This window comes from Oratosquilla oratoria, chromosome 22, assembly GCF_046742065.1.
Source record: "Oratosquilla oratoria isolate Oo_2021 chromosome 22, ASM4674206v1, whole genome shotgun sequence".
NCBI classification, from domain to species: domain Eukaryota; kingdom Metazoa; phylum Arthropoda; class Malacostraca; order Stomatopoda; family Squillidae; genus Oratosquilla; species Oratosquilla oratoria.
The window spans coordinates 58,971,580-58,994,673 of NC_134798.1; the positions used below are offsets into that span (position 1 = coordinate 58,971,580).

The 23,094-nt window shown below is 43.2% G+C and overlaps 1 protein-coding gene across 3 annotated transcripts in view; it reads left to right on the forward strand.

Annotated features, from left to right (window-relative positions):
* The window catches only part of LOC143037628 (FERM domain-containing protein 8-like), a 113,789-nt gene that overhangs the window by 85,002 nt on the left and 5,693 nt on the right, over window positions 1-23,094 (forward strand). For all 3 annotated transcript variants that reach the window (XM_076206155.1, XM_076206153.1, XM_076206154.1), the window contains exons 2-7: window positions 7,064-7,254; window positions 12,481-12,971; window positions 20,095-20,280; window positions 20,854-21,022; window positions 22,275-22,436; window positions 22,864-23,052. In XM_076206155.1, coding sequence (XP_076062270.1) covers window positions 7,064-7,254; window positions 12,481-12,971; window positions 20,095-20,280; window positions 20,854-21,022; window positions 22,275-22,436; window positions 22,864-23,052 — 1,388 coding nt within the window. The remainder of the gene's footprint in view (window positions 1-7,063; window positions 7,255-12,480; window positions 12,972-20,094; window positions 20,281-20,853; window positions 21,023-22,274; window positions 22,437-22,863; window positions 23,053-23,094) is intronic.

The following is a 23,094-nucleotide window of genomic DNA, read 5'->3' on the forward strand; positions in this document are numbered from 1 at the left end:
CTGGAGTCTCACTCTCTCCCATGGGGGTCGCCGTGCCGCTGCCGAGTTGTCGCCAAGTGACGTCATGTGGAGTGACGCCATCTTGCTTGGCACTTTTTTTTTTTTTTTTTTTTTTTTTTTTTTTTTTTTTTCTTTATGCTCATCTTGCTCTCACGAGGCTCAATCATCCTTCTGTCAACATGACTATCATCATTAGAATTTATTATCATTATTATTATTATTATTATCATTATGGTTATTGTGATGTTACTGCCATTCATATAAACATTATTTTTCTTTTTTGCTATTATTGTGAGTACTTTAATTTGATTATTTTCATTGTTATCATTATCATTGTTATCGTCATTATCACCACCATTATCAGTATCGTTATAATTTTATCTTCACATTAGTTATCATCATCATCACTATTACTGCTTTGGCTGTCTCTTCGTCCTTGTTACCATCTTCTCTCTCTCTCTCTCTCTCTCTCTCTCTCTCTCTCTCTCTCTCTCTCTCTCTGTCTCGCCTCTACGTAGAAGTAGGAGCTTCCTATGAATTCCTCATTGGTGTCCTCGCTTATTCTTCCTGTGTGTGTGTGTACAGTCGCTCCAAATGTCATGTCACACCTCCAGATAAAAATAAATAAATAAAAATATTTATAAATAGATTCTAGTTGTGATATTTTCGTATATCTTCAAACAGTAAAAGGTGTATACATATATATATATATATATATATTATATATATATATAATACATATATATATATATATTATATATATATATATATTATACATATGTATACATATATATATATATATATATTATACATATGTATACATATATATATATATATGTATATATATATATATATGTATATATATATATATATGTATAATATTTATATATGTATATGTATATATATATACATATACTGTATATATATATATATATGTATATATATATATATATATATATATATATATATATATATATGTTGTTACGCTTTTTTCCCGGAGAAGTGACTAGACTTTATGTTGAGACTGTAGCCATTTCCTCAATCTCTATTACCTCCTCACCCCTCCTCCACCTCCTCTCTCTTACTGTCTCCTCTTGGATTACCTCCCTCTCTTCTTCCTCTCCCATCCCTTCCTCTTCCTCTTCCTTCTCACTTCTCTTCCTCTTTTTTCTCTCTCTTTTTCACTTTTTCATCCACTTTCCTCTCCCTCGACCTTCGCATCCTCCTCCTCTCACTCACTCCCGTTCCCTCCACCTTGGGCCTCCCCTCCCCCTCTCCCACTCCCAACCACCCCCTCCGAGGTTCCCCCTTTATGGCGTTTTTATATTTTGTTCTGGTGAGCGCCTGGCGATTTTATTCAGCCCCAAGGGAGGGGGGCGGGACCTCTCGGCGACAAGGCGGCGTGGGGGGGGGGGGCGGTCCATAGGGGACCCTCAGCTGAATGGAATCTTTTGGCGCTAACCAGGAGGAACCCCCCCCGAATCCCTTCCCTCTCTCTTTCTATCTCCTCCTCCTCTTCATCTCAGTTTCCTCCCTATCTCCTCCTCTTCCTTTTGCCTTCCTTCCTTCCTTCCTCCTTCCATCTCTTCTCCCCACCTCCCTCCCTCACTTCCTCACTGTCTCCCTCCTCCTCCTACTCCTCCTCCTCTTACCTTCCTCCTCTTTCTATCACTGTCTCCCTCCTCCTCCTACTCCTCCTCCTCTTACCTTCCTCCCACCCTCCATCCCTTCCCACTTCTTCGCTTTCTTTCTCCCCTCCTCCTCCTCCTCCTCCTCTTCCTCCTCCTCCTGCCTTTGACTTGGTAACGGCCCTGCCTCCCTATGAATCATAATAATAAAAGATAAAACAAAATAGAAATGTTGAGGAATCTCAATTTGCCGCCATTTTTTTTTTTTTCATATTTCCTCGTGCTGCCCTCGCCTTTGTCTGTCTCTCTCTCCTCTCTTCTCTCTCCTCTCTCCCTTTTTTAATCTTCCATCTTCTTTATTCTTTTTTTTTTATTTTTCATTTTTTCCCTTCTTCATTCCCTCTCCGCTTTCTCGTCTCCTCATCGTCGCTTCTTACGTCCTGACCCTCTCTCTCTCTCTTTCTTTCTCTTTGTTTATTGTTTGTTTCTCATTTCTCCCCTTCTTCGTCCCTGCTGGCGTACAAAAAAAAAAAAAAAAGAGAGAGAGAGAGAGGCTGGTTTCCCTTCACAATGAATAAAATCGCCTGGCGGCACAGAGGCAGCGGGAAGGGGTGAACGTCACATAGTTTATTCTGGTTGGAGACGGATAGGTTTTGTTAATAAAATAGTCTGACGGCAACCAGAATACAACATGGGGAAGTACGCTCTCTCTCCCTCTCTCTCTCTCTCTCTTTTTTTTACGCCATACACTGAGGCCGTCTCTCTCTCTTTTCTTCTTCTGTTTGTCTTTGTTTTATGTCTCTTCTTTATCGCTCCTCTCTCCACTTCCTGTTTCGTCATTGTGCGCTTGCTGCCGCCTCGCGCGTTCTTATTTCTCTCTCTCTTTTTCTCTTTTTCTTTTCCTTTCTTCGTCCCTACACCTCACATGTCCCCCCCTTTGCTCGCTCTCTCTCTCTCTCTCGTCTCTCTATATCTCTCTCTGGCGCAGACACAACCTCTTCCTCTCCTTTCCTCCTCTTCCCCTCTCCCTCCTTCGCCTCATCCTTCTTCTCCTCTTTTGTTTTGTTTATTTCTCATTTCCCTCTCCCTCTCGTCTATCACCCTTTATCTCTCTCTCTCTTTTTATCAATCCATTTATTTCTTCTTTTTTTACTTCCTAGCTCCCTAATGAATCATTCCTCTATTACTGTCTCCTCTCTTTCTCTCTCTCTACTCTTTTCTGTTCTATCATATCTCTTTCTTCTCTAGCATCCTCATCTTTCACTCTCTTCCTCTTCTTAATTTAGGCTTCTCTCTCTCTCTCTCTCTCTCTGTTCTTATTCTTTTTTAATCTCTTCCTCATCCTCCTTCTCTATCTCATTTCCTTCCATTTATCATTTTCTTCCTCCTCCTCCTCCTCCTTCGTTCATTCTTCCTCCTCCTCTTCCTCCATCTCACCTTTCCCCTCATTCTCCTCCACCTCTTTGTCCTCCTCCTCCGCCTCTTCCCCTCTCCCTTCTTCCCTATTCTTTCTTTTTCCTTCTTCCTTCTCTTCCTCCTTCCCTCCCTCTCCTCTTCCTCCTCGTCTTTCTCCTCATTCTCCTCTGCTTCTTCTTTATCCCTCTCCTCTTCTTGCCTCCTCTCCCCTTCTCTCCCTCCTCCTCCTCCTCTTCTTCCTTCTTACTCCTCCTTCCCTCCCTCTCTTCTTCCTCCTCATTCTCCTCGTCTTCTTCTTTCTTCCTCTCTCCTTCTTTCTCCCTCTCCTCCTCCTCTCCTTCCTTCTTACTCCTCCTTCCCTCCCTCTCTTCTTCCTCCTCATTTTCATCTTCTTCTTTCTCCCTCTCCCCTTCTTTCCCCCTCTCCTCCTCCTCCTCGTCTTCTTTCTTCTTCCTCTCTTCCTCCTTCTGCGTTTGTCATCTGTGTTTCCTCTCGTCTTCTATTATTTTCTCGTTTCCTCCTCCTCCTCCTCCTCCTCCTCCATTCCTTCCACATTAGTCTCTCTTCTTTTTATCAGTCTGCATTTCCTCTTCCTCCTCCTTCTTCTCGCTTCTCATTTCCTCTTCGCGTTCGATCCTTCCTCTGTGTCTCCTCTTCTTCCTCCTCCTCCTCCTCTGCTTACTCATCCCCGCCCTCTCTCTTTTCGTTTCTTTTCTTTTTATTGCATCTTTCCTACGTTTTCTCCTCTTCCTCCTCCTCTCTCTCTTTCTCTTCTTTCTCCTTCTCGCCCCTCTTTCCCTTTTCCTTCTCTCCTCCACATCCTCCTCCTCCCTCTCTTCTTCTTTCTCCTTTCCCTCCCACTCTTCCCCTCCTTCTTCTCCCTCTCTTTTTCTACTTTCTTCTTCTTCTCCTCCCTCTCTTCCTCCTGTTTCTCTTTTCCACCTCCCTCTCTTATTCATCTCTCTCCTCCTTCCTCTCTTCTTCTTATCCCTCCTCTTTCACCTCCCTCTCTTTTTCTTCTTCCTTCTCCTCCCTCTCTTCTTCTTATCCTTCCTCCCTCGCCTCCTTCTCTTCTTCCTTCTCCTTCCTCTCTTCTTCTTATCCTTCCTCTTTCACCTCCCTCTCTTTTTCTTCTTCCTTTTCCCTCTCTTCATCTTCCTTCTCCTCCCTCTCTTCTTCTTCGCCTCCCTCTCTTCTTCCTCCTCCCCCTCCCTCTCTTCTTCTTATCCTTCTTCCTTCACCTCCCCTTCTTCTTCCTCCCCTCCCCTCCTGCTCTTCTTCTTCCTCCCCTCCCCTCCTGCTCTTCTTCTTCCTCCCCTCCCCTCCTGCTCTTCTTCTTCCTCCTCCTCCCCTCTCTCTCTTCTTCTTATCCTTCTTCCTTCACCTCCCCCTTTTCTTCCTCCTTCTCTTCCCTCTCTTCCTCCTCCTCTCTCTCTTCCTCCTCCTCCCTCTCTTCCTCCTCCTCCCCCCCTCTCTTCATCTTCCTCCTCCCTCTCTTCTTCTTCCTCCTTCTCTTCCCTCTCTTCCTCCTCCTCCCTCTCTTCCTCCTCCTCCCCCTCCCTCTCTTCCTCCTCCCTCTCTTCTTCCTCCTTCTCCTCCCTCTCTTCCTCCTCCTTCTCCTCCCTCTCTTCCTCCTCCTCCCTCTCTTCCTCCTCCTCCCTGTTTCCACCGACGCCAGCCAAGCCTTTGCGTCTCAATTCGGTCTTTCTTCCAAACTCGAATTTCTTTTATTTATTTATTCTTTCTGCCTTTATTCTTCCCTTTTTTTTTAACCTTTTTATAGTTTGGGGTAGGGTGACCTCCCCCTCATTTTTATTTTCCTTCTTCTTTTTGTCATTTATTCGTTTTTTTATTATTTTTTTATTTTGGGTTTTGTCTCCGTTCTTCCCTTGTGGTCTTTATGTCCCAGCCCTCCCCGGTCCATTGTGTCTATATCCCAGCTCCTTTTCGCCCTAACCTTATCTCCCATACTTCCCCTCCTCCTCCTCCTCCTCTCTTATCTATCGTTACATCTCCTCCCCTCCCCCCTCTCTGATTTTTCTCTTCCTCCTTTCTCCTCTCCCCATTCTTCCCGTCCTCTTTTTCTTCTTCCCTTCACATTGTCCTCTCCGTTTTTTTTTTCTTTTTCTTCTTCGTTGTTTTTCGTCTGTTTTTATCGTCTTCGGCCATTTCCGTTCCCCTCTTTTTTCTAATTTTTCCTCCCCTCCCTTCTCCCCTTATTTCCCTCCCCCTTCCCCCTCCCCTCTTGTCTCTTCTTCTAATTCTTTCTTTCGTATTTCCTCTTATTTGCCTTTCTTTCCTCTTCCTCGTCTTCTTCTTCTTCCTTTTGTACTCTCTTCTTCTTCTTCTTCTTCTCTTTCTTCATTTTCTTCTTCGTCTTTTTCATTATTTTTCTTCTTATTCACTTTGGTCTTCTCCGACCTTCCCTTTCTCTCTTTCCGCTTTCTTCTTCTTTTTCTTCTTCTTCCACTTCGTCTTGTTTCCACTTTTCATTCTTCCACTTTCACTTTCCTTTCCTTTCCTTCCCCTTCTCCCTTTCCTACCCCCTTCCCCTTCCTTTCACCCTCCCCCTCCCTTCCCCTTCCTCTCGTCCTCTCTCTTCCCCTTCTCCCTCCCCCTCTCTTCCCCTTCTCCCTCCCCCTCTCTTCCCCTTCTCCTTCTCCCTCCTTTCCCCTTCTCCCTCTCCCTCCCCCTCCTTTCCCTTTCTCCCTCTCCTTCCCCCTCTCTTCCCCTTCTCCCTCTCCCTCCTTTCCCCTTCTCCCTCTCCCTCCTTTCCCTTTCTCCCTCTCCCTCCCCTTCTTTTCCCCTTCTCCCTCTCCCTCCTTTTCCCCTTCTCCCTCTCCCTCTCCTCCTTTCCCTTTCTCCCTCTCCCTCCCCCTCTCTTCACCTTCTCTCTCCCCCTCTTTTCACCTTCTCCCTCTCCCTCTCCCTCCCCCTCCTTCCCCTTTCTCCCTCCTTTCCCTTTCTCCCTCTCCCTTCCCCTCTTTTCCCCTTCTCCTTCCCCCTCTCTTCCCCTTCTCTCTCTCCCTCCTTTTCCCCTTCTCCCTCTCCCTCTCCTCCTTTCCCTTTCTCCCTCTCCCTCCCCCTCTCTTCCCCTTCTCTCTCTCCCTCCTTTTCCCTTCTCTTTCTCCCTCTCCCTCCTTTCCCTTTCTCCCTCTCCCTCCCCTTCTTTTCCCCTTCTCCCTCTCCCTCCCCCTCCTTTCCCTGTCTCCCTCTCCCTTCCCCTCTTTTCCCCTTCTCTCTCTCCCTCCTTTTCCCCTTCTCCCTCTCCCTCCTTTCCCCTTCTCCCTCTCCCTCCCCCTCTCTTCCCCTTCTCTCTCCCCCTCCTTTCCCCTTCTCCCTCTCCCTCTCCCTCCTTTCCCCTTCTCCCTCTCCCTCCCCTTCTTTTCCCCTTCTCCCTCTCCCTCCTTTCCCCTTCTCCCTCTCCCTCTCCCTCCTTTCCCCTTCTCCCTCTCCTCCTTTCCCTTTCTCCCTCTCCCTTCCCCTCTTTTCCCCTTCTCCCTCTCCCTCCCTCTCTCTTCCCCTTCCTCTCCATCTCCGTCTCCTTCTCCCTTCCCCTCCTCTTTCTCCTCTTCTTTGCTCTCTTTTCCTCGACCCGAACCTTCCCCACCTCTCTCATGACCTTCTCCCCATCTTCTCATCTTCACCATTTTCCCCCCATACCCCCCTTAGATGTAGTTCCATTTCTTCTCTTCCCCCCATCCCCCCAAACTACTCCCCCCTTCCCCTTGTCTCTCATCTCCTTCCCGCTTATTTTCACCCCATTGTTCCCCTGTGTATTATCTCCCATTTTTCCCTCCCCTTTCCCCCCTCTCACCATTCTCCCCCCGCAGGACTGACAGTCGTTTCCCGGTTTGCCCCCCATCTTCCCCCCCTTCTAGTTACACCCTGCACCCCCTCCCCCCTTTCACCACCGCGCAGTCACTCCTCCTCTCCCTGCTCCTCTTCCTCCAACACATGACACGGGTCCTACGTCTCACCCCACTCCTCCTCCTCCTCCTCCTCGACACTCCCCACAGCCCATGCAGCTGGGCAAGATGTCGGACTACGGGTATGAGGAGGACGAAGTCGCGCTCGGGGGACATCAGACGGACGCCGGGCAGAACTACATCACGGTGATCCCCGTCGAGTACCCCGCCAGGAGGGCCTACGCGGACTACGATGCCTTCTCCAGGTCGGCCACGATCTCCCGCTCAGCCACGATCTCCAGGTAAGAGGAACGAGAGAGAGGTCTCCTGATGGGGCCGTGGGGTGGGGGGGTTCTCTCTCATGTTCTCTTAGTGTTCTTCTGTTATTGTAAGTAGGAGGGGACAAGAGTCTTCCTCTCATGTTCTCCTGGTGTTCTTCTGTTATTGTAAGTAGGAGGGGACAAGAATCTTCCTCTCATGTTCTCCTGGTGTTCTTCTGTTAATGTAAGTCAGAGAACAAGTTCTCCTGCTGGGGCCGGGGGGGGGTCTGTCTCCCATGTTCTCTTTGTGTCCTTATGTTATTGTAAGTAGGAGAACAAGTTCTCATGTTGGGGGTAGGGGTGAAGGCTTCCTCTCATGTTCTCCTGGTGTTCTTCTGTTATTGAAAGTCAGAGAAAAAGTTCTCCTGCTGGGGCCGGGGGTCTGTCTCCTATGTTCTCTTGGTGTTCTTCTGTTATTGTAAGTAGGAGAACAAGTTCTCCTGTTGGGGGTGGGGGCTTCCTCTCATGTTCTCCTGGTGTTCTTCTGTTATTGTAAGTCAGAGAAAATGTTCTGTTGGGGGCGGGGGGTGAGGGTTGGGGCTTCCTCTCTTGTTCTTCTGGTGTTCTTCTGTTATTGTAAGCAGGAGAACAAGTTCTCCTTCTGGAGGGTGGGGGGAGTGTTCCTTTATAGGTGTCAAGTTCTTCTCTTTGGGGGGATAGGGGAAAGTGGTAGGGGTACGGGGGAGGGGGGAAAGGAGTATGGGGGAAGGGGGGTATAACTTCCCTCATGGACTCGAGTGGGGGTTGGTTTCCATGGGAGAAGGGGGACAAAGTGTCTGTGTGTGTGGGGGGGGGTTATTCTTGGGATATATGGGGGGAGATATTGGGGTGGGTGATGGAGATGTGACCCGAGAGATGGGGTGGGGGGAGAAAATGGGGAAGGTAAGTTTTGGGGTTTGAATTCATTTGTTGGGGGGGTTAAGTTGGTGGGGGGGTTATTGTGTATTTATAAATGTTTGTACATATTGTATTTCCTTACTGACATATCTCCAGCTCTTCTATCCGTGAGGTTGTTTACATTTGTTTTTGTTTTGAATTATGTTTAGCTTCTGTTCTATATTGCCTGTATATTGGTAAGGACTCTTTCACAATAACAGTTACTTTTTCCCTTGATTATAACGGTGGTTATTACATAAAGTGGAGGTAAAGAAATAAGGTAAGGAGGTGTGAAGATGATGATGATAGTGATGATGATGATGATAACAAGGATGATGGTGACGATGATGATGATAGTGATGATGATGATGATAGCAAGTATGATGGTTACGATGATGATGATGGTGACGATGATAACAAAGATGATGGTGACAATGATGATGATGGTGATGGTGATAATAATGATGATGATGATGATGTTCATGATGATGATGGCAAGTATGATGGTGACAATGATGATGATGATGATAACAAGGATGATAGTGACGATGATGATGATGTTCATGATGATGATAGCAAGTATGATGGTGATGATGATGATTGCAAGGATGATGGTCACAATAATATTGACACTACTTGATTATGATATAATAAGTCATAATAATTGATGATTGATAATTATTATTTCATAGTTGTTTAAGCACAGTGATGGTCATGATAATTGATAATGAGTGGTAATGTTTAGTAGTAGTTGATGATAATAATGATACCTCACCATCTTTAAGATTTACCAACTGAAGATTAAGGAGGAGGAGGAGGGAGGAAGATGAGGAGGGGGAGGAAGAGGAGGAGGAGGGGAGGAAGAAGAAGGAGGTAGGGGGGTGTTCAAGCACACATACGGAATGGTCATTAAGGATGGGGGAGAGGGAAGGGGAGGGGAGTGGAGGTGGGGGGGAATCCTATGATCTCTTAATCCCCCCAAAGAGAAATTGTCCGGTTTAGATGGGTTAGGAAGAGATGGGGGGAGGGGAGGGGGGATTTGTGAGGGGGGGAGGGGTATGAGGAGGCTAGAGGGAATGAAATGGGTTGTGTTTGTTTATTATTTAACTTTACCTATTTATTTACTTATGTTATTTATTATAATTATTATTATTATTACTATTATTATTATTATTATCATTATTACTTTTTTTTTTGCATCCGACCTAGTTATGGACCAAAAGGTCTCCTGTCGGCATGCTCCTTCTTTGTAAACCTCGAGAATGGGTCCAGGCTCTCCTGCAGAAGGAGATTTCTCCTGCAGGAGTGAAGGCGCTCGACTGTCTCTCCGTGTTACAGACTACGTCAATGTTTCCTCAATCTGTTTATTTTATTTTTTATTATTTTTTGTAGAGCAGTGTTGGCCCGGTGTGGTGCCAAAGGGAGGCGAATAAAATCGCCTGGGGACAGGAAGAGTAGAAAGAAAAGAGTACCACCCGAGACGGAGGGGTCGAATGCATTGACCTAAAAAAAAAAAAAAAAAAAAAAAAAAAAAAAAAAAGAAGAGGAAAGAAACTTCGCTAACCTGTTTAGCAATATCTCTCCAGGCGAGGCCAATATTGGCGCCAAGGGACAGATAAGACAGATAACAGTCCTCAGTCACTGTCAACATTAACAATAGCTTATGATCTTGCAGGGGCCAGCCATCTTATCGGTAGCTTGCAATTTCTTCACTTAACACATTAACTATTCACGCCCTTCACACGGACACCATTCCCTTCTCCCCTTCATCCTCCTCCCTTCCCCCTTCCTCCTCTTCCTCGTCCCTTCCTCCTCCCTTCCCCCTTCATCCTCCTCCTCCTCGTCCCTTCCCCACTTCCCCACATTTTCCTTTCCCATAACTTTCTCTCTCTCCCCTTCCCCGCCACTTTCCTTCTCTACTTTCGTTCCCTTTCCTTTCGCTTCCCTTCCTTTCCCTTCCCTTCCTTGCATTCCCCTTCCCAAACTTCTCCTCCTCCTCCCCATTCCTCACTCTCCTCTCCTCTCCTTACCTCTCACCATCCCTCCCTCCTTTCCTTTCCCTCCATGTGTGTATACATGTATGTATGTGTGTATACACACACATACATGCATACACACACGCACACACACAAATACACACACACACACGCGCGCGCGACTCGGTGGCGCGGTTGGTAGAGTCCAAGACTGTCACTACGGCGGTCCAGGTTCGAATTCTGCCCAGGGCTGAAATATTTTCAGTATCACTGCGCCTCGAGTCGTTACTCCAACTCTCGTGGGCGGGGAGTTGGGTGTGTGTGTGTGCGTGTAAGGTCACAGCATTACCCATAGATCGGTCATACAAGCTCTGAGCTCTCTTCCGGGAGGGAAATAGCTGTCGATCATGAGTCCAGCACGTGATCCAAAGACCAAGGTGAACACATACATACACATACAGGGTACAGGGAGTTGGCAAGGACGCTAGGTAAAGAAATGAATGGTTGGGATTTGGGAAGCAACTGAGGGTAAGGGGAGATAGGAATGTCGCTATCTGAGCGGGAATAGGAAGAGGGAGTGGGAATAGGGGAGAAGGCCAGAGAGGAGTATACAGTACATATGGGATAGGTGGGAGTTGGAACAAAGAAAGAAGATCAATTTGGGAGTACGGAGGAAGTGTCGGGGTGGTGAAGGAGGTGGTAGTGGAGGAGGAGGAGGAAGGATTTTTTATTATTATTATTAATTGAGTGAATATAAAAGGGCTGGGAGTTGAAGATAGGAGTGTTGTTAGAGTAACGGAGCACAGTCTTGTCCAAAAGTCTTCTAAAAACCAACCCTGAGTTTTCGGTTTGATTTTTTTTTAAAGTTTCCATATAACATTTACTTTACGTAACATTTTGTTTCATTGAGAAAAGTACTTGTAAAAATAGAAGAAAAATATTTGTAATATTTGTTTAGTGGAAAGTGTAAGACTGATGAAAGACTTTTGGAACCGACTGTGCATCGTGGCCACAACGAACCTGTCGTCTTTACGAAGGCGTTGCATCCAGACGATGTTTACACGAGAAATCTAAACAACGGGGAAGGGATAACAAATCTGAAATTCGAATAAAAGGGGATTTTTGAATCACGGGGGGAAGGGGGAAGGGGAGATGGGGAGAACACGAACTGGGGGAATCCCCCCCCTCCCCCACCTAGGTTCTGCTTCGTTGGGTGGAAGCCATTTAGAGTGTTTACCGTGAGATTCCCTGTAAATTCTATTTTGGAAGAGAGAGAGAGAGAGAGAGAAAGAGAGAGAGGGAGATGGGGAGGCGAGACTTCCGGCTCTTTCAGTCTGGCGCTCTCTCTCTCTCTCTCTCTCTCTCTCTCTCTCTCTCTCTCTCTCTCTCTCTCTCGGGTCTGAATGAGGACGCCCGCTTTTGGTTAAAAAGAAAATCACCCGAAGCCTCAAGAGAGATTCACGAACTCCCAGAGGACCTCTCGAGGTGTTCATGGTCCCTCCTTCAGGAGATGTCGGATGTGAAACGGGGGCGGATCCGCGTGTTCACCCAGAGAACCGCGGCGGGATACTCGCGGTGTCCGCCCGTCTCACGCCGGTGCTTTCCTTGCACGGAAGGCAAAGGTGACGCAACTTAGGAGTATAGCTGAGCGACTCATGGCGTTATGTACTCGAGTTTATTTATTTATTTTATAAATTTTTACTTTATTTATTCACTTATTTTGGAGTGTTCCGATAACTCATGGAAAAACGTTTAGAGGGAATTTTGATAATAATAATAATAATAATTAATGATGATTTTTTTTTTTTTTTGGTAAAAGCGATTTGAATAGAAAACGTGTTAATTATGTTCCAGTCAAATTAATATATTTTCATTTTACAGATTGCAAGGGTTAATAATATTTCATTTCATGTATGGAATTTAACCTAACGGGGGGTCTCCACAGATGCTTGGTTGTATCGTGGGGTGCCCACTGAATACATGCATACACACACACACACACACACACACACACACACACACACACACAAACACACACACACATACACACACACACACACACATCCACACACACATAGTGCCCATGACTGTATGTTTGTAAGGTAGACCACTTGGAAAAAGAAACTAACGAAGCAGAGCGCTTTCGTATATTACATCTTCAGTTCAAAAAGTACTTTTTGCACTGAAGATGTAATATACGAAAGCGCTCTGCTTCGTTAGTTTCTTTTTTCCAAGTGGTCTACTTTGCATAAGTGAACACACGTACCCGTGTTCTTATTAGCATACATGTATATATGTACGGTATGGCTGTGACACCTCTGCCCGTGTCGTCTGACGAGCCCTTTTGGCTTTGCAGGGAGTACCTCCGGGAGAGGGCGGCGGCGGAGTTCATGCGGAGCGAGTACAAGGGCAGCGCTGACCACCTGGACAAGGCCGTCTTCTACCCGAGTCTGGCGCCCCCGGCCTTCGATGTCCCACCGCTCGGCCTCGACGCCGGCGAGAGGAGAACCTCCTCCGCCTCGCACGGACCCTCCCAACACATCATCTCCTCCTCGTCCCACTCCTCCGCCTCCGGGAGCACCGCCGGCGGAGGCGGCGCCGGGGCCGGCGGCGGGGCTGGAGGAGGAGGTGGCGGAGGCGGAGGCGGCGGGGGGAGTGGGAACGGGGGCGTGGTATCCATGTCGGTCCCGACGAGTAACATGACGAGCGTGGTGGCGGCGGCGTCCGCGCCCCCGCACGCCCATCCCCACGCCCACCCGGTCGCGACCCATCCGCACGCCACCACTCTACACGAACCGGAGAAGAAGACGTCCAAGTTGGAGAAGGAGCGCAAGGCTGGAGGTGGAGGTGAGTCGTGGGATCTGAAGGCGGTGTAGCTCGTGGGTCACCGTAGAGCAAGAGTGACCTTGTTGGGCCTCCAGGAGGACGTAGAAGGATAAGGTATTCGGAGGGAGAGGCCTCGATGGGGAGGTAGTGGGGATGGGGTATAGAAAGGTCGGCCTTGGTGACCTTGAGAGGGAGGTAGTGACCCAAGGTATAGCTTGAGTGACCTCGAGGGCGACGGAGTGGACCAAGGGGGACCTAGGAGGAGGTAGTGGGCCAGGGTGTAGCAGGATAAGGCCCTAAAGACCTTGAGGAGGAGGTGGGAGGTCAAAGCAGAGTGAGAGAAACCTCCTTGACCTTGATTAGGTCATTCCGTAGCGAAGGCGACCTTAATAAAGACCCTGATGAATGGGCCTAGATATAATGAACAGGCTAAGCCAGGCGTATTTGCCTAATTGCGTTTACTTAATTGTAATATGAAAGATAGGAGCTATGCTCAGGGGCGCCCGTCTCTGTGTCTTTAATTATCAGATTTTTTTCTTTCAAATTGATTTAATTCATCCGCCTGGGTAGTTTTATGTGATGCCTTCCACAAGTTAATGAATATGCACGATGCGGAAAAATTAATTTCTTGATGTTTGTCGTTCATCCCGCCTTCTTGACTTTGTTTCCATCTCCTCTTTATCATCTTTCGTCCTATATTAAAAGAACTTTTTTTTTGTCAGTCTTGTCCACGCCTTTCTTAGTTCTGAAGACGAAACCATATAGAGCGTCCGTAGGATTTTTTTTTTGTAGGTAGGAAGGGGGCAAGTTTATATATACTATACGCATATGGTTCATGGTATAAGGTTACACTAAGATACATCAAATTGGCCGCATAGGCATATGTTTACATTATCTACGCGAGTTACATTTTGACTTTCATTAATCATACACTGATAGGCTATCACTTAAAAAAAAATCAACGAGATTATACGTGATGACTGCAAAAGTTTCAAACACACACTGGATATCATGTTTCCTCTTTCTCGTCTTTGAGTGTGAGCAATCACAGCTTGACCACTCTTTCTTCGTATGTTTTGTTAGATCGGCTGGGGAACCATTGATTGTACTTGACGCCCTTTGTATTCTCTTTGTTTGTCTTATATCTCATTTGTGTGTGTGATTCACCATGGTCTTGGATCACGTGTTGGACTCGTGATCGACAGCTATTTCCCTCCCGGAAGAGAGTTCAGAGCTCGTATATGACTGGTCTATGGGTAATGTTGTGATCTTACACGCGCGCACACACCCAATTCCCCGCCCACGAGAGTTGGAGTAACACCCCGCAGCGCAGCAATACTGAAATTATTTCAGCCCTGGGCATGTATGTGTATTTACCTAGTTGTATTTACCTAGTTGTATTTTACGGGAAGGGGAGCTATGCTCGTGGGGTCCCGTCTTCATATCTCATTTTATCTAAACTATTTTTAAATTCATGTATTGTTTTTGCACACACCACTTTCTCATCTAACTTGTTCCAACTGTCTATTGCTCTGTGAGGAAAGCTGTTCTTTTTAAAATCTCTTCTATAGCTGTCTTTTTTTATTTTCTTTCCGTGTCCTCTTGTATTTCTGTCATCCCATTTTATCAGATTCTCTCTATCAGTAATTTCTATGCCTTTCATGATTCTGTAAATAGCTATCAAATCTCCTCTCTCTCTTCTTTGCTCTAGTGTCTGTAGTTTAAGTTTTTGTAGTCTCTCTTCATATGATAGTTTTGAGAGTGTTGGTGCCAGTTTTGTAATTGCTCTTTGTATTCTTTCAAGTTTTTTTATACATTTTTTTGTACTTGGTGACCATATCGTTGCTGCATATTCCAATCTTGGTCTTATCAGGGTGATTAGGATTTTCCTCACCATTTCTTCATCCAGGTATGTAAATGCCACTTTGATTGTTCTTATTAAATTATAAGTTTCTCCAAAAATCTTATTTATATGTTTCTCAGGTGACATATTATTCATAACAATGACTCCCAGGTCCTTCTCATTTTCTACTTTTTTTATTCCTTCTTTTCCCAAATTATATGATCCTGTTATTCTGTTTTTGCTTTTTCCAAATTCCATTATACTACACTTTTTTGTATTGAACTCCATCTCCCACTTCCTACTCCATTCTTGTACTTTATTTAGATCTCTCTGTAGTGATTCACAATCTTCTTCAGTTTTCACTCTTTTCAGTAATTTTGCATCATCTGCAAAGAAGCTCATATAGCTTTCAATTCCTTCATCCATATCATTAATATATATAGCAAACATTATTGGGGCCAGAACTGTTCCCTGCGGAACACCGCTTATTACTTCATTCCATTTTGAGTGCTGATCTCTTATCACTACTCTCATTTTTCTTTCTTGCAAAAAGTCTTCCATCCAATTTAGCAATTTACCTTGTATTCCTCCTTCATATTCTAATTTCTTAAGCAACTTCTTATGTGGTACTTTGTCAAAAGCTTTTTTTAGGTCTAGAAATGCACAATCAGCCCATCCATCTCTTTCTTGTATTATATCTATTAGCCTTGAATAGAAACATATTAAATTGGTGACGCATGATCGTCCTTGTCTGAATCCAAATTGCCTTGGATTTAGTACGTTGTTTTTTTCCAAGTATTTTACCCATCTACTTTTGATAATTCTTTCACATATTTTTGCTATTGTACTTGTTAGAGAGACTGGTCTATAGTTGGTAGGTTCTTCTTTATTTCCTCCTTTATATATAGGTACTATATTTGCTTTTTTCCAATCTTCTGGAACTTTTCCTTCTTTTAAGGAACTGCTTATTATGCTATGTATTTTGTCTGCCAGTTCATTCCTGCATTCTTTCAGAATCCAGTTTGCTATTTCATCTGGCCCATGCGATTTTCTGACATCAAAATTACCCAAGTGTGTCAATATTTCATTCTTTGTTACTTCTATTTCTTCCATAGGGGGGACTTTTTCCTTCCACTCAATCTCTTCAGGTTGTATATTTTCCCTTGTAAACACTGATTTAAAATGTTTGTTCATAATTTCTGCCATTTCCATTTCCTCAGTGTATTCAACTCCTCCTTGTCTTAATTTCTCTAAGTCTTGTTTGTTTTTCAGTTTATTGTTTACAAATCTGTAGAATAGTTTTGGTTGATCTTTACACTTTTCTATAACATCTTTTTCATATTTTCTTTTTTCCTCTCTGCACTTTTGTACATATTCATTTCTATAACCAGTATATATTTTCCATTTTTCAGGTCTTCTGTCTTTTTTCCATCTGTTCCAGGCTTTGTCTCTTTTGTCCTTTAACTCCCTACAACTTTTGTTGTACCAGCATTTTACATATTCTTTTTCTTGTTTTTGTCTTGGGACATACTTTTCCACTCCTTTTTTGTAAATTTTTGTCAAAATATTCCATTTCTCTTCCACTGTTGTTTCTTCTTTGTATATTTCTTCCCAGTTTTCTTGTTGGAAGAATTCTCTTATTTTATCAAAGTTTGTTTTTTCATACATCATTCTTCCTTTTCTATATTGTTCATTTCTTTTCATATATTTTTCTTCATTAAGTTCCAGTTCAATCAATATGTGGTCACTTTTACCTATTGGTGTTTTATATTCAATCTTGTCCACTATTCTAGGTTCAGATGTAATTATTAAGTCTAGCCTCGATGGTTCTTCTTCATTTCTATACCTAGTGTTCTCTTGTATCCATTGTGTCATTGAATGGTCAGTAATCATCTCAAGTAGAGCATTTCCCCATGAGTCATCACCACTCTTTACTGTCATTTCTTCCCAGCAGATTTCTTTGCAATTAAAGTCGCCCATCATAACTATTCTTCCTCCGTCTTCCATTATTTTAGTTAATGCTATCTTTGTGTCCTCTAACATACTTTTATGTTCACTCTCCTCCCATGAGGCTGTTTTCGGAGGCACATAATTGATCACAAATTTTCTGCTCTTCTTATCTCGGTCTTCCACTTCTATCATAATCATCTCTACTGTATTCTTTCCATATATGACACCTTTCACGTTTATATCCTTCTTAGTCAGGAACATAACTCCACCCCCTTGTTTTTTCTCTCTGTTTCTAATCCAATAATTGTATGTATCATGTCCTACACTGTTGGGTGGTAGTGGGCCTTTTAATTTTGTTTCTACAATTCCCATTATGTCCGGTTCTTTTTCTTTCAAATAATCATTCAGTTCATTCAATCCTGTTATCAATCCATCTATATTTGTGTAAGACACTCTTAGTTTTCTGCCACTTCCATTGTATTCTCTGTTTCCCTTATGTTTTTCTTTAGTATGTCGAACTGCTTTATTTTCATGTTCACTACTCTCCAATAGAATCTCTCTTTCTCTGACTCCGTTCTTTCCTCGTTTTTTGCCTTAGCTTCAATTCTTTTCTGCTTTTCTGCCTCTCTTTCCTCCTTATTCATTTCTCTTTTTATCCATACCTTTTTATATTGATCATTTGTTGCTAGTTTCCCTGTCTTGGATAGAATTTTCTCTGCTGTTGTTTGTGACCTGAATTTAATCTTAATTGGTCTGGTCTTATCTGTACTATATTTTCCGAGTCTGAATTTTTCCTCAATTTCCTTTATAATTTCTGGTTCATCTTCCTGGACTAATTTTAATAAACTGCTTACTCTTTCATTTTCCTCCTTGATTCTTGCGGTTCTATCTGGGTTATGTTTCTCTTCCATTCCTAATATAATTATACATTTCTTTTTGTCAGCTAATTCTCTTACTATATTCTCCTTCTGTCTCATCACTTTAATAACTGAGTCTTCATTATGTTCTTTCAATTGCTGTTTGACTATGTCAGTGAATGAAACCTTATTCCCTTCTTGAGTTATTCTCCAATTTTTAGCTTCTGTAGCTAGTTTCTCTCTGTTTTCATTACTATTCTTCTTCAATTTCTCATTCTCCTCCTTTACATTTCCTAACTGTCTTTTTAGGTCCTCTATTTCTTCAGTTAAGTTTCTGTTAGCCTTCTCTAGTTGTTCCAACCTTTCAATTCTTTGAAAAATGGAGTCTACGTTACCTAACTTACGCTCCAAGTCCTCGATCACCTTATCAACTCTCTCCTCTAGTCTTATCAGTCGGGGGGGGGGGGTTGTGTCCCCCCCACCCTCTTTAAATCCCTGGAACATATTCTCGTCACTTTCTTCTGTATTGCTCCTCTCTATACTTCTAATCTTTACATTTTTATTAGACATTTGATCCTCGCTAAGTCTTTTGTTTACCTTCCGCTTGTCTGGCTGGTCAAAGTCTACTCCCTCCTCATTTCCTTCCATTTCCCTCAGTAATCCCTCCCCTTTTCCTCTTTCCCTACGTTCCCACTACTCCACGAGCAATTTCCCCCCCACCCTGCAAAAACACTAGGCACTTCTCTTTGCGTTGGGATCCACAGACTTCACTTTTCTTCAGAACGTCTTCTAAGCCGTCCATTCGTTGAAGTGTGTGTGTGTGTGTGTGTATTTACCTAATTGTATTATAAAGGAAAAGAGGAGTGCTCGTAGGGTCCTCTCTCTTACTCTCTAATTGATCATGATCTCCTGGCTTCAAATTCATGTGATACACCACGGTCTTTGGATCACGTGTCGGAGTCGTGATCGGCTGCTATTACCATCCCAGATGAGAGCTCAGAGCTCATATATGCCCGATCTATGGATTATGCTGTGATCTTATACACACACATGCCCACCTCCTTGCATGATTCATTCTGTGTGTAATTTAGCATGGTTTTGGATGACGTGTTGGACTCGTGATCGACAGCTACTGCCCTCCCGGACGAGAGCTTAGAGCTCATATATGACCGATCTATGGGTAATGTTGTGACCTCACACACACACACACAAAACTCCCTGCCCACGAGAGTTGGAGTAACGGCACGTATCGCAGCGATACTGAAATTATTTCAGCCCTGGGCGGGTTTCGAACTCGGGCCGCGTGTGTGCGCGCGTGTGTATTTACCTACAGTAATTGTATTGTACAGGGAAAGGAGCAACGCTCGTCGGGTCCCGTTTCCTATTCTCTAATTATTCATCCTACCCACCCTCAAATTCATGAACGCGATTCCAACTTCATCTGTGTCCTTGATTTCCAATTATCGTATTTATATTTGAACAAGTGTATTGTCTGACCTTGGGCTATATCACTTCCTAAGCTATTCCAGGTATTTATGCATCTATGTGGAAAACTGTATTTCCTCACATCTTTTAGACATGTGGTCCTTCTTAATTTGCTCTCATGACCTCTTAAAACCCTTCCATCTTTAATCAAGAGATCTCTTTTGTCAATGCAATCTATATCCCCTTTAGTGACCTGAATACCGTAATCATGTCACCTCTTTCTCTTCCATCTCTCAAAGTTGGCAGACCCTTTGCTTTTGGTCTCTCCTCATATGGTTTGTCTGCCTGGCTGGGGACCAGTTTGGTTGCTGCCCTTTGTATTCTCTCGATCTTCCTTATGTCCTTCACCCTGTGTGGGGGACCATACCATTGATGCATGATCAGTCTTGGACACATCAGGGTTTCAACGAGTTTTTTCATCACCTCTTCATCCATATATTGAAATGCCATTTTGATCTTCTTCAGTAGTCTGTATGTCTTTCCTACAATCCTGTATATTATACGAATGACCCACTTTTGGAGAACAATAGGTGAAAGTAAAAAGATCCATACATTTTGATCACTATCTGAGATCCTCTTCATCTGCTGAAGAGGATCACAGATAGTGATTGAAATATACAAATCTTTTTACTTTCACCTATTCTTCTCTGAAAGTGGGTCATTAGTATAATTTTACCAATGTCCTATGACATTACTTTATTGTGATATGCCTGTATATGAAATTGTAGTGCCTGATATAGGGTAAGAGCAAGATAGGTTTGATATTCACCCACATCTTAAGGAAATAGTCACATGGCAAGGAAAAAAAAAGGAGTATTAATGCTTGATGAAGGGCTACATGGCCATGTTATCAAGTTGTCCTTTTTTCATTGGTTATAATTACTTAGATATATAATATTTTATCCTTTTTTTCCCACCACCTTTGTCACAATAATAATAATAATAACAATAATAACAACAACAACTGACATGCCTCATGTTCTTACTCACAACTCTCTTCCTTCTGTAGGTAGCGGAGGTTATGTTGAACTCTGTGTGTTCCTCCACTCCCGCGTGGCCATCCGCCTTCGCCTGGAAGACGGTGCCAGGCTTACTGCGCACGAACTCCTGCAGCTCATCATTGAAGAAGAGGAGGTGGCACTCCCGAAGCAGGCCATGGAGGTCTTCGCGATCTGGGTGGTCTCCCCTGTTTTAGGTAGGTTCTTCTCCAGGAGGATCTTGACTCTCTCTCTTTGAGGAACTATTTTCTTGTAGGTTCTTACAGCAGAAGTACGGTGGGGAGGTCTGGTAGGAGTTCTTTCAGTCCATAATGAGATGGGATGCAGAAAGATAAATCAATAGACACTTAATAGAAGAAAAAGATAAATGCAAAAAGGATGAATTAAATCAGTTAATAAGTAAATTTAAATATGTTAAACATCATAATACTTCTAAATAAGGAGGAACTGATATTTTCAAGAGGAACCTTATGAAATTGTTACCTAATTTTGGGTGTCCTTCGCTTCAAAACCACAGCTGAAGTTTGCTATGCTGAATCACTTCAATACAGCAGTGTACATTTAGCTTCACTTTCTTCACTTATTTCTTTAACTTTCGAATATATGACTTGAAACCAGTCCTTAGCCTTTTTTCTTAAAAAAAGACAGAAAAAATTAATAAATCAGGTTTTGTTTTGTACTTTTTTGCACTTTTGACAAAAAAAACCTGTGTGCTCACAAATACTGAACTCCTTGGAAATTTATACATTATCTACATTTTATCCTGACAGAGGTTCAATTGAAACCCCACCACCGACCTCTCGAAGTTCGACGACAGTGGGGCGAGTTGTTACGAAGGTTCACGACGCCGGAAAACCTGAACCACCGACACGCCAATGACCCGAAGATGGTTCTCAGAAGGAATATTTTCTTCAGTAAAAGAGATGAAGTCAAAATCAGGTATGTATAGTATGTAGCAGTGAAAGCAATGGGGAAATCAACTCTGGGATGTACTTTGAACCCTTCTGTACAAAAATGTCTCAGAGGATTACAAGGGACCTTTTGGTCCATAACTAGGTCGGATGCGAAAAAATATAATAATGATAAATAGATAAATATTATAATAATATAAATAATGATAATAAAATAAATACAGACATAGGTATAATCAAATAATAAACGAACAGGTAAATAGTAAATTATAATAAATTGGCAAATAAGTAATAATAAATTAAAATCAAGCAAATAATAAACAGACAAATAATAACAAACAAGTAAACAAATGAAGTCAAGTGAAATAATTCAGACAATGATCAAGATAAAATTTGTAAACAATGTCACCCTTGTAAAGGAGATAGTCTTAACTACTTCATACTTGCATACATAAATCAAAAGGTCTTTTTCCTATGTGGGGTGTCCAGCCAAGGCATGCAACCATCCCCCACTCATCCAACTCCCATTTGTTGTCAATTTTATCTTACGTCTTTGTGAATGAAAGGCTGATCCCTGTCTCTCACCCACTGACCCAAACTGCTTTAAGGGATATGATGAGACATTCTGACAGGTTGACGTAAGTGGAGTAGGATACACAGGAGTTTTAGTCTGAGTTTATTCCTAAGACTCCTGTGTTCCATTTAAGGGATATATATAAATCCTATTCAGATAATGATACACCATTATCTGCTTAAAGTCCACGAGCATTAGCCAGAATAAAATACCTAAAGGCTGTCCACATGCTATGGGAGATAATCCCTTCACTACGGTGACATAATCTGTAGATTTTCTCAGATTTTCTGGTAGCTGTTTGATGATCTTGTCCTGTTTAGGAGACATTCCTGTGACAATGGGATTAAAAAGGGAATGCCAGGCATAGGAGTATTTGGTGTTGGCTTTGAAACTGTGATATTTGTCACATAAGCTTTATTTTATACCAATCAGAATTTTCTGAAGTGATAAAAAAAAAAAAAAAAGTAAATAAATAAATAAATAAAATCAAAGTCATTTCAACTCAATCCTAAGTGTTCTTGAAGAAATTTATTCTTTGCGTATTTTATCGCTACACAGGATGAAGTATGTGTAGATGTAGTCAAGACATACATACCATACCATCCTTTCCATATGTAAAATATAGTTCCATATATAATTGTAGATAGCTTTACTTTTTATTTACCGTATGTACTTTATTTTATTTTGTTTTATTCTATTTTTTCAGAGATGCAAAAATTCTGGAACTTTTGTATGAGGAGGCCCAGTGGAACATGCGGTCAGCACGCTACACCTGTGAACTGTCTGACTACGAGATGCTGGCGGGTATTCAGGCGAGACTAGAACTTGGACCCTACGACCATACTGCTCACACACCTTCCTTCTTCAGGTGGGTCCTCTCGTAATGGTGTGGTCATTGTGCTACAGCAGGAGATGTATCTTAGTAGAAGAATAATTTAATGATGAATTTTGACTGAAGTTTCACTGATTGGAAGCAGACAGTCCTACATTGAGATGGGTGGTTGAATTGGCTGTTTTGATGTGGGTGTTAGCTCTGAATAGGCAATACCCTCCCTCATAGGGTGAAAGGGGCTTTGGGATAATATATGTATACCAACATATACCAAAGGCCCTCTTCCCCCTTATAAAGGGGTAACCAAATCAAACCACACACCTATCTCATGCATGATTAAAACCCATTTAACATACCTCCCATTTCAGCACTTAACGAATCAAGGGTAGTTTCTGCTGCCATGCCAGTTGACAAATTAAGATTCGAATTAGTCACCCGAGGCTAATGATGCTCCTCTTTGCAGACGGCGTCTTCTCGACTACCTGCCTGAACATGCCTGCCGACTCAAGTTTAGTGATCTACTCAGTTTTAATAGCAAGTCAACGCCGGAGATTCGTATCATTGAACAGTTTCGGTCCATTCCGAATAACGTCACCTCACGGAAACTTGTCAGGAAATACCTGGAGTTCTCTTGGTCTCTGCCTTACTACGGGTAAGGAAGTGGGCAAGGGAGTGGGCACATTTGTTCCAATCT